The sequence below is a fragment of the Mobula birostris genome, chromosome 21 (genome assembly GCF_030028105.1).
Source record: "Mobula birostris isolate sMobBir1 chromosome 21, sMobBir1.hap1, whole genome shotgun sequence".
NCBI classification, from domain to species: domain Eukaryota; kingdom Metazoa; phylum Chordata; class Chondrichthyes; order Myliobatiformes; family Myliobatidae; genus Mobula; species Mobula birostris.
In genome coordinates, this window is record NC_092390.1 from 27,697,409 (window position 1) to 27,714,051 (window position 16,643).

A 16,643-nucleotide genomic window follows, 5' to 3' on the forward strand; every position below is an offset into this window, starting at 1 on the left:
TAATAAACATATATACATATATCCATACATACACATACTTACTGTAATTCAGTTTTTTCCCTATATTTATCATGTATTTCATTGTACTGCTGCCGTAACGTTAACAAATTTCACGATTTATGCCAGTGACATTAAATCTGTTTCTGATTCTAGACAGTCCCTCCGCATTACTCAATGCCATTAAGCATCAACATTTTAAATATTAATATATTGTTTAAATAAAAGTTTAATTTTCATTTTGTGTTTATGTTATAAATACATTAAAATTGATATTAACAAATTTATGGTTATACCAATAACTTTAAAACAGACGGAAAGTAAATAAACAGAGATAAAAGACAATCTTTCAAGCTAACCTGATCAGAAAGAATTTGACAGTGAGCTATTGGTACGGTATGTTTGGACATTCAAAGGGCTCTTTGGTATGGCATCATATAAGAGACTGATTCAAGAAAGAATACATGGAAATGAAAATTTACAGGGTTACATGGGTAGCAGTTGCAAGTTTGCTGATGATAGATAGCTAGGTGAGAAAATGAGGTGTGGATAGGAAGCAAACAGTCGGCAGAGAAGAACAGGCAGATTAAGTAAATGAGCAAGAAAATGGTGAATGATTTCCAGGTCAGCCTCAGGTTATTTACGTTCATCCCATAGGAATGAGTAAGCATACATAGATTAAAAGCCCAATTTACATTCACACATTGGTTCCCATGAATGGCATTTTCCCATCTGCACTGAGCAAATCAGAGTATCTGATTGGAAACGAGAGTCTCTCACCACTCCAGTCTCACAACCTGAGACTGGCATGTTGAGACCTGGAGGAACTCAGCAGGTCAGAGAACATCTGTGAAAGCAAAGGAATAGATTCCATATTGAAAGCAATGTTTGTGATTCTTTGCAAACACTGTACAGATACTGTGCTGTATAATATTTCTTACAATATTTTAACATTATCAAGTCTCCCAAAAGCAAAGAACATGGTAGCGCAACTAAGAAAAGTGGTGTTCTGCAGGGATTGGTGTTAGATCTACTAATTTTCAACTTATGATCTGGATGATGGAATTGATGGCTTCGCGGCCAGATAGGGGGTAAATTCAGAAATTGGAGGTGCAAAGGGATTTTAAAAGTAAGAATGCAATGCTGAGACCTAGATAGTATGGACATGAAGTGGATGTTTCTGATAATCTCGGACCAGAGGACACAGCCTCAGAATACCTTTTGAACAGGGATGAGGAGCAATTTCCTTAGCCAGAGGTTACTGTATCTGTGGAATAGAGTGCTGTGAAGACCAAGTCATTGGATATATTTGAGGTGGCGGTTAATAGGTTCTTAATTAGTAAGGGTGTCGAAAGTTATGTGGAGAAGGTCGGAGAATGGGGTTGAGAGGGAAAATAAGTCAGCCATGATCAAATGCTCCAGGACATAAATCAGGAAAAGAGAGACTGGCCTATTACTTGGCAGAAATGCAACAGGAGATTGTAAACTTAAGCCTTTGCTTGTTTATCTGTTTGAGAAACCCTGGGTTCTTAAAGGAATTCAGAATGCATTTCTTCTGGTCAACTGAAAGTCCAGCAGAATGGCTTGGGTGACACTGACCTTTTTGAAGACTGGTTGATCAACCATCTGCTCCTGATGTCAAGTGATACTATATTTCCAAGAGTCTGGCATTCGAGACTTCATTGGTTCTCAATAATGATGTCAGACATCCTGCATTTTTGGTTAATTCTCATCCAAATGTCAAGGTTGTGTACTTGCCATGGAACAAAACAGCAGTTCTCCAGCAAATGGGTCAAAGAGCAATTGCAATTTCACAATTGCCAGATATTTTCTCATGTTATTAAAGTAACTGAAGGAGCAGTAAGCATGACTAAGGGAGTTTTTTGAAGTTATAGAACAGCTATAATGCAGTGAAGAATACTGTAGATGCTCGGTCAGAGACAAAATATCAATGATGTATGGAAAACACATTTGCTTCACAGTTTCCAAGGACCTTTCAAGAAGATGGTTGGAGAAGTGAAGAAGAAAATGGTGCCCCTGGGTATTCAGCTTTAGCTTGAGGTTAATAAGGATGATGTCACCAACTTGCCTGAAACTGAAGCAGAAGAGCTAAGTAATCGAGAACTTATGGCCCTGGACAAGCAAATGCAAGAAGTGGAGAAAAAAAAGTTTAAAGACCAGTACATGAAAAGAGATTCACTAACCAAATGATTAGCAGCAACTTGGAAGAAATTTGAAGGTTTGTCGATGCTAGAAGAGCAAGATTGCAATCTAGCAAGATATACCAAGGCTTGTAGAGGTGTCAATGAGCATTTCATGCCTCGAAGAATTTTTAGAAAAAAACAACAGCAATCTTCAATTGAACCACTGCTGTTCATGCTGCTGACTCATGACAGCATTACCAGGTTCAGTTCAAATTGCATCATCAAATTTTCTGATGATACTACAGTGGTTGGCCTCATCAACAATAATGATGAATTAGCATACAGAGAGGAGGTAGAGGGGCTTGTCAAGTGGTGCAAGGACAACAACCTGAGCCTCAGTGTGGACAAGACAAAAGTGATAGGGCACCACGGTAGTTTAGCAGTGAGCACGACACTATTACAACTCGGAGCTAAGTTTGGAGTTCAATTACAGCACCCTCTGTAAGCAAGTTTGTATGCTTGTGTGTTTCCTCCCACAGTCCAAAGATGTACCTGTTAGTAGGTTAATAGGTCTTTGTAAATAGTCTCATGATTAGGCTAGGTTTGAGAAAGTAGGTTGCTGGACAGTGCGATTCAAGGGGCTAGAAGGGCCTATCCCATGTTGTGTCTCTAAATACAGTATCTATAAAAAGTAGCCAACCCCCCTTGGGAAGTTCTCATGGTTTACTGTTTTACAACATTGAATTACAGTGGATTGAATTTGCCTCTTTTTGACGGTGATCAACAGAAAAAGACTCTTTTGTGTCAAAGTAATCTAAAGTGTATATGGATTTCAGCAAGGCATTTGACAAAGTACCCCATGCAAGGCTTATTGAGAAAGTAAGGAGGCATGGGATACAAGAGGAAATTACTTTGTGGATCTAGAACTGGCTTGCCCAAAGGCAGCAAAGAGTGGTTGTAGACAGGTCATATTCTGCATGGAGGTCGGTCACCAGTGGTGTGCCTCAGGGATCTGTTCTGGGATCCTACTCTTCGTGAGTTTTATAAATGACCTGCATGAAGAAGTGGAGGGATGGGTTAGTAAATTTGCTGATGTTCCACTGTTTAAGAAAAGCTCTAAAAATAAATCAGGCAATTATAGCTGGTGAGCCTGACATCAACAGTTGGAGACTTATTGGAAGGTATTCTAAGGGACCAGATATATAAGTATTTGGATAAGTAGGGACTGATCAGGGATAGTCAGCATGGCTTTGCGCTTGGTAGGTCAAATCTAACCAATCTTACAGAGGTTTTTTTGAAGAAGTTACCAGGAAAGTTGATGAAGGCAAGGCAGTAGATGTTGCCTACATGGACTTTAGCAAGGCATTTGACAAGGTTCCACATGGGAGGCTGGTCAAGAATGTTCAGTCGTTTGGCATTCAAAAATTGGATTAGACATAGGCTTAGTGAGAGAAGCCAGAGTGCGGTAGTAGATGGTTGCCTCTCCATCTGGAGGCCTGTGACTAGTGGAATGCCGCAGGATCAATGCTGGGTCCATTGTTGTTTGTAGCATAAAGCCAAAAAATTTACAGATGCTGGAAATCCAAAAAATGTACACAAAATGCTGGAGGAACTCAGCAGGCCAGGCAGCATCTATAGAAAAGAGTAAACAGTCAACTGCTTACTCTTTTCCATAGATGCTGTCTGACTGCAGAGTTCCTCCAGCATTTTGTGTGTGTTCTGTTGTTTGTCATCTATATCAATGGTCTGGATGATAATGTGGTTAACTGGGTCAGCAAATTTGCAGATGACACCAAGATTGGGGGTGTAGTGGATAGTGAGGAGGACTATCAACACTTGAGCAGGATCTGGAACAGCTGGAAAAATGGGCTGAAAAATGGCTGGTGGAACTTAATGCAGACAAATATGAGGTGTTGCACTTCTGTAGGACCAACCAGGGCACATCTTACACAATGAATTGAGGAGTGTAGTAGGGATCTGGGCATACCAATCTATAATTCATTGAACATGACATCACAGGTTAATAGGGTCATAAAGGAAATTTTTGGCTCTTTAGCCTTCATAAATCAAAGTATTGAGTATAGGAGATGAGATGTTACGTTGAAGTTATATAAGACATTGGTGAGGCCTAATTTGGAGTATTGTGTGCAATTTTGGACACCTACCTACAGGAAAAATGTAATTAAGGTTGAAAGAGTACAGAGAAAAGTTACAAGGATTTTGCTATGTCTGGAGGACCTGAGTTATATAGAAAGATTGAATAGGCTAGGACTTTATTCCTTGGAACATAAAAGATTGAGAGGAGATTTGATAGAGGTATACAAAATTATGAGGGTTAATGCAAGCAGACTTTTTCCACTGAGGTTGGTGGGACTACAACTAGAGGTCATGGGTTAAGGGTGAAAGGAGGAATGTTTAAGGGGAGCACGAGGGGAAACTTCTTCACTTAGAGGGCCGGGAGAGTGTGGAACAAGCTGCCAGTGCAGGTGGTGCATGAAAGCTCGAATGCAATGTTTAAGAGAAGTTTGGATAGGTACATGGATGGTAGGGGTATGGAGGGCCATGGTCCTGGTGCAGGTCGATGGGAGTAGGCAGTTTAAATAGATTGGTATGGACTAGATGGGCTGAAGGGCCTGTTCCTGTGCTGTACATCTCTCTGATATTAACGGTCTTTAAAGTTATATTCTTTTTTCCTCCCTGTTTGTGTAAATATGCATAGTTAACTACTCAGATTTATAATATTTCAATGAATTTAATTTAGCATAACACATTTACATAATGAATACACTTGATCCATTTTACATTGGTTGTATTTAGAAAACAACAAAAATGTTGTTATTTAAGGATATTCTACTCTATAAGCAAGTCTAGCTGATAGAGTAAAACAATGGAATTAAATGGCTCCAAGGAAAACTTCAATTTTTGGTTTAAATCTTTTGAAATGTTATGTTTCAATGTTTCAGTGTGACTATTGGGAAAAATACTTTATGTTAAAAGCTCATTCACTTTGGTTAATTTGTTTAAGACAGTGACTCAGGGAACTTCAGCATCAATTATTCTAGCCATGTGACAAAAAACATCGCCTGCTACCAACTAAGTATTAATCTCAGCAATTCGTTTATGCACAGATGAGTGTTTTATTCCAGAAACCCAAGCAATTTGATTAATACAAAAGGCAAGTCAAGTTGAATGCCTTGACTGAATCAACCATTGTGTACTACAGCCGACAAGTACAGTGCATTTATTTTGTTTGACGACCCACTGCAATGGACAGAGCGACCCTGTCCTATCTTGTCCATGGTGCTGAAAACATAACCAAATTTTGGTTATATCTTGCGAACAGTTTTACCGATCTGACGAACCATTACGCGCTTTTGGTTTAAGGATAACGAAGGTTGGAGTAGGCTGTATAATTAAACTGATCAGACAGGCAATATGAAAAACTGACAGGCAAACGGAATACTATAACAAACGAATGCGCTTCAGTTCCACTGTGCGGAAATAAAAGCTATCATTCAGCAGTGGAACACGGCTGAGCCGAGCAATTGGCACATCCACCAGAAAATTTAAATCCCATGTACTTGACAATGAACACTCGCAGGCATTAGCCAACAGGGTAGCTTTCCACACTCTGCTTTTAATATTTCCTCCATAATCAGCCTTACCTTCTCTGTCACACAGTTGTATGGCCTCCAAATTACTTATATTTTTCAACATATCATTACAGGGGCTGGTCGGACTGTTGATACTGTGAGCAAGATGTGCATCCATTTTGCAGTTTAACGAGAGAATTTTTTTTTGTTCTCCGCCTTCACCTTGAGTGCCGGGTACAGTTTGCTCGGGCGCTTTCACTGGCGAGGAAGGGGAATAGCGTCACCGACAGTTCCAGACTCAACTATTTCATACCACTGTGCAGGGGAGAGAAACCGCAACGATCAGCAAAACCGAAAGCAACATACCGCCAGAGCTATGAAAACAATTCAGGATACAAGCTGCATTCATTAATCTAAACCTTATTCGTGTGCCCAATTCTAAAATACCTTCTTTATATTCAATCTACAATTCAATTCGTTACTACAGGTCAGCGACCACAACAACCTGACAATCCCCGTTCTGCACTGCGATTACTGGCGAGTGCCCTTTACAGAGGGCAGAGTTACAGCGCTGTACTGATTCACCAAGCTTTCGCATTCGCTGCTTGGGCTGGCATTCCGTAAAGTATTAGAAGAAACTTCCAGAAATTGGGTTACTACGGAAGGCTCCTTTCAGCTTTTTCTTCCCCAACCTCTACACAAGATTAGCTTTTTTAAACCCTTCAACCCTTGGTATCGGACTCTTTCAGTCCTATATATAGTCCCTGGCATCTGCCTCTTTCTGCCTTTGAACAGAGGACAATTGTCAGCCCTTCGGCTCCTCAATCCTCTTCTAACATTTAAATAAATTATGGCTGATTAGTGACTGAGCTTCTGAACTCACTTTTGTTCTGTTTCCCTCTAAACACCTTGGTTCACAAATCTCTATAAATCTAATCAAACAGAAACTGATCTAACAGCAAATGCAATTTGTGAAAATAATTCCGAACTTCTAACATTCTTTCTGTACTGTTTAACTTTGCTTCTAAAGGTACAAATCTAATCTTAAGACCATGGTCTATTGTCCTGCATTCACCCAACTAGGGAGTTTCTCTTTTATCTACCAATCAGTTCCTGACTCCCTTGAGATATTTGATTAAATTAGACAGGAGAGGTTCAGAGGGTGTGGGCCAAACATGGGCAGATGTGATTAACTCGCTGGGCGTCACAGTTGGCATGGGTGAGTTAAGCTGTTTCCATGTGGTATGACTCTATGACACCTTAAAATGGTAGGTAATACACCCAGAGTTTGTCTAAAATCTCCTTATACCTCATTTCCTATTGTTTATTAACATGCTGTCAAATCCTTGCCTTGAAACACCAATGTATACTTCCCAAGTTATGGGGTTCATACCACTCAAATACAATCTGTAGCTGCTATCTTTAAGGCAGTATTCCCATTAGCTTTTGTGATTATTTTATCGATATAGGCAAATCTTAATTCTCTTTGGACCTCCACTGTTTCTAGGTTTCAACCATTTAGAAAGTATTCCGTAGAAATCAAAAGTGAACCCCATTTGCCATAGAATTACCTAATCAGTTTATATCGTTCTTGTGATTTGATGCATCCATACACATTGCTTACGCTGTCTTTGTGCTATGGCCAGGCATAAATATTATTTGTCCTATCATCTAACTCATTAAAACACAGTTAGTGATCCCAAAATGATCCTTGAGTACACACTTTGCCAATGAAAAAAAATTCTGGGATATAGAATCAAAGAGTTGCACAGCACTGCAGCTCCTTCAGCCCAGCTCATCCATGCCAACCAACTGCCTACCTATGCAGATCCTGTTGACCTGTGTTTAGCCCATATCTCTCTAAATCTTTCCTATCCAAGTACTTGTCCAAATATATCTTAATTATTATAACTGTACTTGTCTCTACCACCTCTTCCTGCAGTTCATTCCATATACCCACCATGTGAAAAACTTGCCTATATGATCTCCTTAAAAGTCTTTCTCCTCACGCCTTAAACCTATATCCTCTAGTTTAGACTCCCCTATCTTGGGTAAAAGACCAACTCTCTACCCTGACTATGTCCCTCATAACTTTTATAAACCTCCATAAGATCACCCCTCTATGCCTCCTGTAATTTTATAAATTTCTATAAGGTGCCGACTTCTTTGCTCCAAGGAAAATAGTTCCAGCCTATCAAATCTCTCCTTTTTGCTTAAGCCATCCAGTCCAAGAAACATTTCCGTGAATCCTTTATGCACCCTCCATGGTTTAATAGTTTGCACGGCAGACTGGAACTACACATGATATTTCAAGCACAGCCTAACCAGTGATTTATACAATTGTAACATGATGTTCCAAGGTGTTGGCAATGAAAGCAGCACCACTTAGTCTATCTGTATTGCCACCTTCAGTGAAATATGTATTGCTAGCCCGAGGTCTAGCTGTTCAATAACACCTTCCAGGATCTTTAAGTCCTGGCTTGATTTAGCATGCCAACAAATCATCACTTTGCACTTGTCGGAGTTCAATTCCATCAGACATTCCCTTGCTCACCTTTTCAATTGTCTTAGATCTATTGTAACCTGAGACAACCTTCTTCACTGTCCACTGTACCATCAATCTTGGAGTCAGGTTCAAATTTACTAATCCTGTCACCTACATTTTAGAACCTCTACCCTCACCCCCCACTGGCATTTGCAATCATTTGCAATCATTTGCAATCAAGTACATTTGCAATCTTGTCTGCAAGTTACAAATGCACTATGTAGTACAACATATGGAAATCAGTAAATTCATGTCAGTATACAATGCTGTTTCTGTGTCACTTCTAACAAATTGGTGCACATTGATCCAGCTAAAATCAAATTAAACATATATGGGAAAACTGCCTTTTAGCATGCAAAATTTCTCTGGATTAAGACCACCAGGAATACCGGTAATTGGAATTGAGTTGAGCTTATGCAAAATATTCAACGAAGGTATTATCCTGTCTATTCTGCAGTGTCTCTACAGAGATTCTATTTAATATCCCATTTATATTTCTTTCTCCAACTCCATCTCTAGGCATGGATGGGTGCTTTGATGATATTTCCATGAGCAGCTAATAAGATAAAAGAGGAAGAGCAGACAAGCAGATCTGCTAGGAGAGGCAGGAACAGAGAGAAAGGGTGCTGACCTGGAGGAACTATCTCACAAAAAAAGCATTCATGGACAGCTTACCATATTTACGCCAAATATTTACCATGTGGACTCCCAAGAGATGGTGATTGAGATCTACCACATTCTGCTGCCATAACCATGCAAAAAATCCTCTGCCTGTTGCTGAAAAGTTGAGGGGTGCTATTTTTTTAAAAATTTGAGTTATTCCAGATTACAGTTTGCAATACAATTACATCTCCAAATGTTGTCCACTATTATATTAGGTCAATGACAAATGCTCTCTGCTGAAAAAGTTATTTTCCTTGGGTTGAGAATAACAGACAATAAGTAAACACAAGAGGATTGTGGGGGGGAGGGGCAGGAGTAGGTAAGGGTTGGGAGGGAAGGTAACAAAGTTTGGGGATTCTCTACAGGAAACTGACAGCATCCCAATTGTCTTTTAGAGATATTTTAATTCGCCACTCAAGCTGGCAGAAGAAGCTTATTTAATGACTACATTCAGGACAGATCTATAGATTTTCAAACGGCATGGGAATGAAGGATCACAGCACTTGTGTGGGAAAGTAAGTCGAAGCTAAGAAAGATCAGTCATGATCCTTTTGAAAGCTAGATCAGGTACAAGGAGCGGAATTGCCTATTCTTGATTCTACTTTCTGTGTTTATTTCTGAGCAGCATTATAGGGAATTAAACCAATAGAAAAATGTTGAAAACACTCTGCAGATCAGGCCGCAGCTGTGCAAAATGAAAGTGTTACCATTTCAGGCTGGAAAATAGTGAATGAGAAATTAGAAAAGTAAAGTGAAGTCAGATTCTCTTTCACATAGATGCTGCCTGCTAGCTGATAGTTTCCAGCAAATTCAGCTTTCTAAGTCATAGAGCACTATAGCAAAGAAACAGCCCTTCTGTCCATCTTGTCCATGCCAAACTATTAATAGGCCTATTAATAATTGACCTGCACCTGAATCATAGCCCTCCATACTCCTCCCATCCATGTTTCGATTCAAAATTTTCTTAGATGTTGAAATCGAACCCAGATCCACCACTTCCACTGACAGCTCGTTCCATACTCTGTCCAACATTTGAGTGAAGCTCCCCCTCATGTTTTCCTTAAACATTTCACCTTTCACCCTTAACCAATGACCTCTAGTTCCAGTCTCACTCAACCTCAGTGGAAAAAGCCTGCTTGCATTTATCTTATTTATATCTCTTGTAATTTTGTATATCTCTGTGAAATCTCCCATCATTCTCCTATGCCCAGGGAATAAAGTCCTAACCTATTCAACCTTTGCCTATAACTCAGGTCCTCAAGTCCTGGCAACATCCTTGCAGATTTTTTTGGGCACTCTTTCAATCTTAGTGACATCTATCCTGTAGATACATGACTAAAACTGCACACAATACTCCAAATTAGGCCTCAACGACATCTTAAACAACTTCAACATAATAGCCCAACTCCTGTACTCAATATGTCAATGTGCCAAAAGCTTTCTTTAGAACCCTATCTACCAGTGATGCATTTTAAAGTAATTATGGATCTGTATTCCCAAACCCTCCGTCCTATCGTATTTTTCAGTGCCCTGCGAACCGTGCAAGTGGTGTTGGTGCAGACAAACCCAGCCCTGAGACACCATGCAAGATCATTCGATTCCAAACAATTCCCACACAACAATCCTCCTCTGCCACACTTCCCCCATACCCCTTCTGCAGCACTCCACCCTCACCATTCCCAACATCCTTTGCTCCTGCCAGATTTACAAACTCACTCTCCCCTCCATGTTGGCAAGCACAGTATTGTACAAAAGTCTTAAGCACCCTAGCTATAGATATGTGCTTAAGACTTTTGCACAGTACTGTATACTCACATCAAATCCAGCTTCTAAATTAGAATTGATTGTGGAATGAGGAACTGAAGGTTTATTCAGAGGATCCCAATATCTTCAATAATCTTTGTGCTGCTGCACCACTTACCAATGCACAAAGACCTGACCACATGAGTCCACTGCTAGAATTGCTAATGTAGCAGCTTCTACAAGTGACAGGAAAGTGTATAGCAAGTGCCTTACCATTTGCTTGCTTTGGATGACTAGCTAGGAATGTGTGGAAGCTGTAAGATGTGGATTTGAGATCTGGAGTACTATTGGGTACATGCGAGGGGAAAATGTGAATGCTCGATAGTGCAAGTGACTGCAATGCAATAAAATAAACTTACCAGTTTGACCATTTTGCAAGAAATACACATAATTTGTATTCTTACTTCATCAATATGATTGTTGGTGTTGACAGTGGTATTTGATTCCTTATTGCAAATCTACAAGGTCCAGAGAGTAGGAGCTATTTGATAGGTGAGTGAGGGGGTGTATTGCTGAAAATATTTGTAGAGGTGAGTTTTCATTATAATTTACTGAACACTTGTGAAGGGTAATGAAATGCCTCACTTTCATTATTAGACCCAACCTCCTCCTACTTTCGTTTAAAATAGACCTGCAGGCTTTATGAGTAGAGAATATATTTACTGAGCAGTATAAAGCATCCGCTGCTGCTTCTCAAAAAAACAGCCTGGCTATTTGATTGTGCTCTGCCAATCACTTGCTCCAAATACCAACGAAAAAAGGTTATGACTCAGATACTTCTGAGAACTTCGGCTTAAAGTATTACGCGTTTAGTTTCAATTGGTCTAAGCTGGCTTTACTTATTGTTATTTGGCCATAAGATGGACAGCATGAATTTGCACATAAGCAACAAATGGCAATGCCAACACTGAATGAACACTGTTTCTCACAACAGATGTGAGTCTTTCATGTAAGCAATGCCACGATGCCAAAGTTTGCAACACTATTCTATTCCCTTGTTTTCAATAATTTGTAGTGCAAGATTAGTTTACATTGCAAAATCAATTTCTGAACACTGAAAATTCATAACAAGTACGAGTCACTGAGAGAATACAAGTGAAAGTTAAAAATCCCTCATTAAAATTACATGCTTACATAATCCTTTCACTTACACTAGAAATTAAATTAAAGGATTAGAAGTTACTTCACAGCTGCTACTAGGTGGTCCTTTTTTAAATCCTTTACTTTAAAAAAAATTCCAGCTATAAAAGTCTTGCTGCCTGCTTATTCCCCATTATATCCTCACTTATCCTACCCTAGCCCTCAAGGTCCCAGTCCAGCCATTTTGCGGACAAGATTACTTGATCGTATCCTCGAAGAAAAAAATACACCAATCAATCAATTCAATGTCTTCCTTAGATTCTTTTTTAAAAAGAGCACATATTTTAATTTTTAACTTACATTTTTATTATTCATCATTCCTTTTTGTTATTTTGTACCTTTAATTCCCCTTTGACTGCAGTATCCACAATACAATTTCTAATATTCCCTTTTAAGTTTAAAATCTATTATTCTGATTCATTTATTAGATTAAGGTCTTTGTGACCACCTTATATTTATGCTCTTCAATATAACCTTGCTCCCTGACCAACTGAGCTGGAGCCTTATCTGAATATACAGTTAAAGATAAAGTGCCTTTTAATCCCAGTAGTACTGCCATTGTCCATGAAATATAACTGCCTTTTTCCCCAAACGAATCTTCAACCACATTTTCACCTCCCTAATCTGCAATTCCCTGTCTCAATTTACAAATGGTGTGGCTAATTATATAGTGATTATAATCGTTGAAATTGCAGTCTTTAATTTTTCACTTTTTTGCATGTTATTAGGTGCAAAATTAATCTCAATGAATAGATACTCTATCCTGTGTTTCATCAAGCCAGTTTAAAATGTCCCTTGTCCAGTCACAATACAATCTCAATCTCTACTACTTACAAAGAATTATATCAATTACACAGTACTTAATCAAACATTTGTCTATCTCCCTCATTCTTTTTCACAATGGGCTTCAACAATTTATGTGAAAAGTGCAGAGATTATATTGTGATGACTATTCAATTTCCAGGGTCTGAGAGGCTTATTGCTAACCTCAGCTTTCTTGCACAACAGTGTGATCTTTCCAAAGGGTCAGAGTCGTTTCCGACAAATTTAACTTCTAACCAATATTCCTTTCTCAGCTTCTTGTTATAAACAAGAGTGAGATCATGTAATCAACATAGGACAATGGGGTTATGTTAATTGGCTTGCATCAAACTAAACAACACTGATTAAGTTAGTTGCACCATTGTGACTGAATTCAGGGAAGTTTTCAGACCAGCCTGATTTTGTCACTTAGGACATCGAACGTGGTCACAGGTATAGTTGATCAATCAATAGTTGGGACATTTGTGTAGTCAGAGCGTCAGCCACTACAGCAATAATTTTGGGTGTCTGGAATCTCTGACCCTGAAGCTTTTAGACCATCTGTGTGGATTACTTTGTTCTAGCAAAGATATCTGAAAAACATCACATGCAGATAATATCAACTAGTAGCAAACAGTATAAATGTTAGAAAGCATTGGGGTTCATTAGGAATGATGGCATTAGGTAGAATTGTGAGTGTGCAGGGCTGAATGATAACATTGTAGGTGATGTGGGAAAATGTGAGGTTTTCTATGTTGGTGCATTTGACAAAGAGTATAGAGTTTATTAAATGGTGAGATACTGAATAGTGTTAATATCCAACAGAACACCTAGGTGTACTTGCATACAAATCACTGTAGTCCAACGTTTTCTTGTAGCAAGTGATTGAGGGAGAGTGGTTTGTTAGCCTTTATTATGAGAAGATCAAAATACATGAGAAAGAAAACCTTGCTACAATTACATAGAGCCTTGATGAGACCCCACCTGCAGCATCATATACTGTTTTGGCCCTTACTCAAGAAAGGATATACTTGCCATAAAGGAATGCAAAAAAGATTCTTTGGCTTTAACCCAATTCTTGGATTGGCAAGTATGAGGGAAGATTAAGCAGATTAAAATGTACAGATTTTAGAAGAATGAGGGGAACCCTATAGAAATGTTAAAAACTCTTGATGGGTTTTACAAGCTAGTAAAAAGGAAGACACTTCCTCTGACTGAAGGGTCTAGACCCAGGATCACAGTTTCAGAATAAGAACTAGGCAGTTGTGGACTCAGATGAGAAATTTCTTCACCCAGAAAATAGCAACTCTTTTGTCTATCTTGGAGGGCATGAAGGGTTCATAATTGTCTTCATTCAAAATAGGAATCAAAAGATTTCTGGGCATTAAGAGAAACAAGGAATTATGAGAATAGCACTGGAAAATTCCGCCAAAGTTGAAGATGCAGCAGGTCTGAGCACTGAATTGTCTATACTCCCTCTTCTTTCTTATCTTTATTGTATTCTGCCCCTCTCTCCTTCAGTCCATGGTGTCAGTCTCCCTCTTCCCATCACCATTTTCACCACATCCTGGTGCCTGGTCTCCATCTTCTTGGAGAGCAGTGAGAGGCAGTTAAGGAGTTTCTAGGGGTTCATACTAAACATGTGCCCATTAAAAAATAATCTGCCTAACCTAAAGCCGTTTGGGTGACAAGGTCCAAAGAGTAGGACAAAAGAAGGATATGAAAACAGAAAATGATAAAGAAAAATACTAAGCAGGTCAGACAGCAACTGTAGAGTTAAACCTTTGTCATTGACCAGTTCTGATAAAAAAAATTAATTGATCACCCCTCATTCTCCTAAATGGCTAAGAATACAGTCCTTGATGAGTTTTTTTTAGTGTGTTGCACCAGGCAGTCAGCCATTTTTGTCTGGGGCGTGGTGTCAGGATTGGTCTCCTTTTAGATTAACCGGGTCACCCGGTCACGATATGAACGTTCCTGACTCGACCCTTTTTTTTTTTTACGAGGCCGAGTGGCTAGCTCGATGCTCAACGCGGCACAGATGGAAAGCGTGCTCGGGGGGGAAGGGGTGGCCTGACTTGGATTCGAACTCGGGAGCCTTCATTCCATAGTCCGGCGCTGATGCCATTGATGAGTGATTATGTGGCTTGAATGCCTACAGAATCACCATTTGATTTGACAGTACAAATAATAGCTGAAATTGACACTGTAAGGGAAAGTTTTAGACTGCAAGTTATAGATGGTTTGGTCACTTGGTCAGAAAATCAGCAAACAAAATTTCAGAGAAACGTGAGGTAATGCCTTTGGGAAATGACATTTTTCCCTGCTAGCAAGGATACAAAGGCAAATGGCCTTCAGTGCTGTAAATTTTTGATGATTCTACGATCCATTTGTTCCAGGATAATATTTTTACTCTGCATCATTCCCATGCATCAGGATATCTGTCCCACTGTAAATTCACTGTCTTTGCTTCATATTCAGTATAGCGCTCCCCCTTTCATCAGCCTTAGCACAAGGCATCACTTCACATCAGGCCCAGCAACAGTCACTCACACCTATTCAACATGAATATCCCATTAGACACTGACCAAGAATTTGGGGCCAAAGCTCTTTATCCCACATGCTAGGCCGGTGGAGCAGGGTTCACATCCTACATCGTTTGATGTTGTGGTGAAAATTCTGCAACTAAGCAAAAAGCTTTCACATGTGCAGAACAAATCTGTTTTTTTCTTTATCACTCCTACCCACCTGTCAGAACATGCCTATTTTAGGCATTTCACCCTAAATCACTTCTAACCACATCCAGTTGGAGCTTTGTGTTTTTTAAAACTTTCTGCTCCATCAGACTAGGGTTTTTTTTCTCCCCTTCACCACAAATTCAACCATGTAATCTTGTCCTTTTTCTCTTGCCCAGTTAATAACTCACAAGATTAAAACCTGAACCTCTCCCATTAATGTCGAGCATTCTATTAACACATCACATCAGTGAAGGAGGGTGGGGGGGGGGTCGTCTCCATCGCCCCCCTTTCCTTGTAGACATGAGAACTAAAACTACAAAATTCCAACATCAATAAATAATCTACTGGAGGAACAACGACCCCAAAGTGCTCCACTCACATCTCAAACCACGTACCAGTGTTAAACACTAATCAGCCAAAAAAGCTTAAAGCCATATCGCACCCGTATCACCAACAGGGCAACCACAAATCCCGAGAAGACCTGTGAGGCACACCCATTACCCAAAACCTTTTGGAAGCATGTATTACACACTCCTCATCCTCATTAACCACTCCCAGGGTGTTAAGCGCCTATCACCCACAAATACTTACAAGGCATGTACTACACACTCACCCTCCCCTCAGGTTTTGCACGCCTTCTCTCCACCCACACATACCAGTGGTCTACAGTCCCCATCAAGCTTGAGACCTCGCTGGAACACCCTACCTTGGCCTCGCCGGGCTGCCGGGCTGCCGGACATTCCCTCCCGCTCGCAGCCGCGAGGGTTGCGCACGTGGTCGGCGCGGGGCTCCGGGGCGCGGCCACCGCTCTCACTGCGAAGCCGGGCTGCCGCCGCGAAGACTCGGCCTATCCTTGCTCGAGCGACGAACGCCAGAAATACTGCAAGTTCCTGTTTATTGTATTTAGTTTACTTTGATTAGATCAGATTTCTTTAGCGTACAGTTCCAGATCAGAGTTGCTCAATCTGACGCCGTTTACGAAGACGTCGAGAAAAGTAATCGATAGTCGGTGATAATACGTTTTAAGCCACAACCGTCTAAACCACTGCCTCGTTCCCGCCTAATCCTGCCATTCAGCCCCTACTGCCTATTGTGAAATAGCATCTTTATCTAGGTGCCACTTCTGTTTTTTTAACGCGAAATCCATTGATTTCCTTAATATCAAAACAAAATATTGATCTCGGCCTTTTATGTTTTCTTGATTAACTCTCCATCTGAG

At 40.0% G+C, this 16,643-nt stretch overlaps 1 protein-coding gene across 2 annotated transcripts in view; it reads right to left on the reverse strand.

Moving 5' to 3' along the window:
• phyhiplb (phytanoyl-CoA 2-hydroxylase interacting protein-like b) overlaps positions 1–16,285 on the reverse strand; it is an 84,522-nt gene extending 68,237 nt beyond the window's left edge. Inside the window, exons 1-2 of one of the 2 annotated variants that reach the window (XM_072239221.1) lie at positions 16,131–16,285; positions 5,807–6,049 (exon numbers count right to left, since the gene is read on the reverse strand). In XM_072239221.1, the coding sequence (XP_072095322.1) occupies positions 5,807–5,912 (106 nt within the window). In that variant the 5' untranslated portion in view covers positions 5,913–6,049; positions 16,131–16,285. Of the gene's footprint in view, positions 1–5,806; positions 6,050–6,181; positions 6,271–16,130 lie in introns of those variants that run through there. The other variant, XM_072239220.1, reaches the window with a different exon arrangement.
• Between the last annotated feature and the right edge of the window lie 358 nt (positions 16,286–16,643).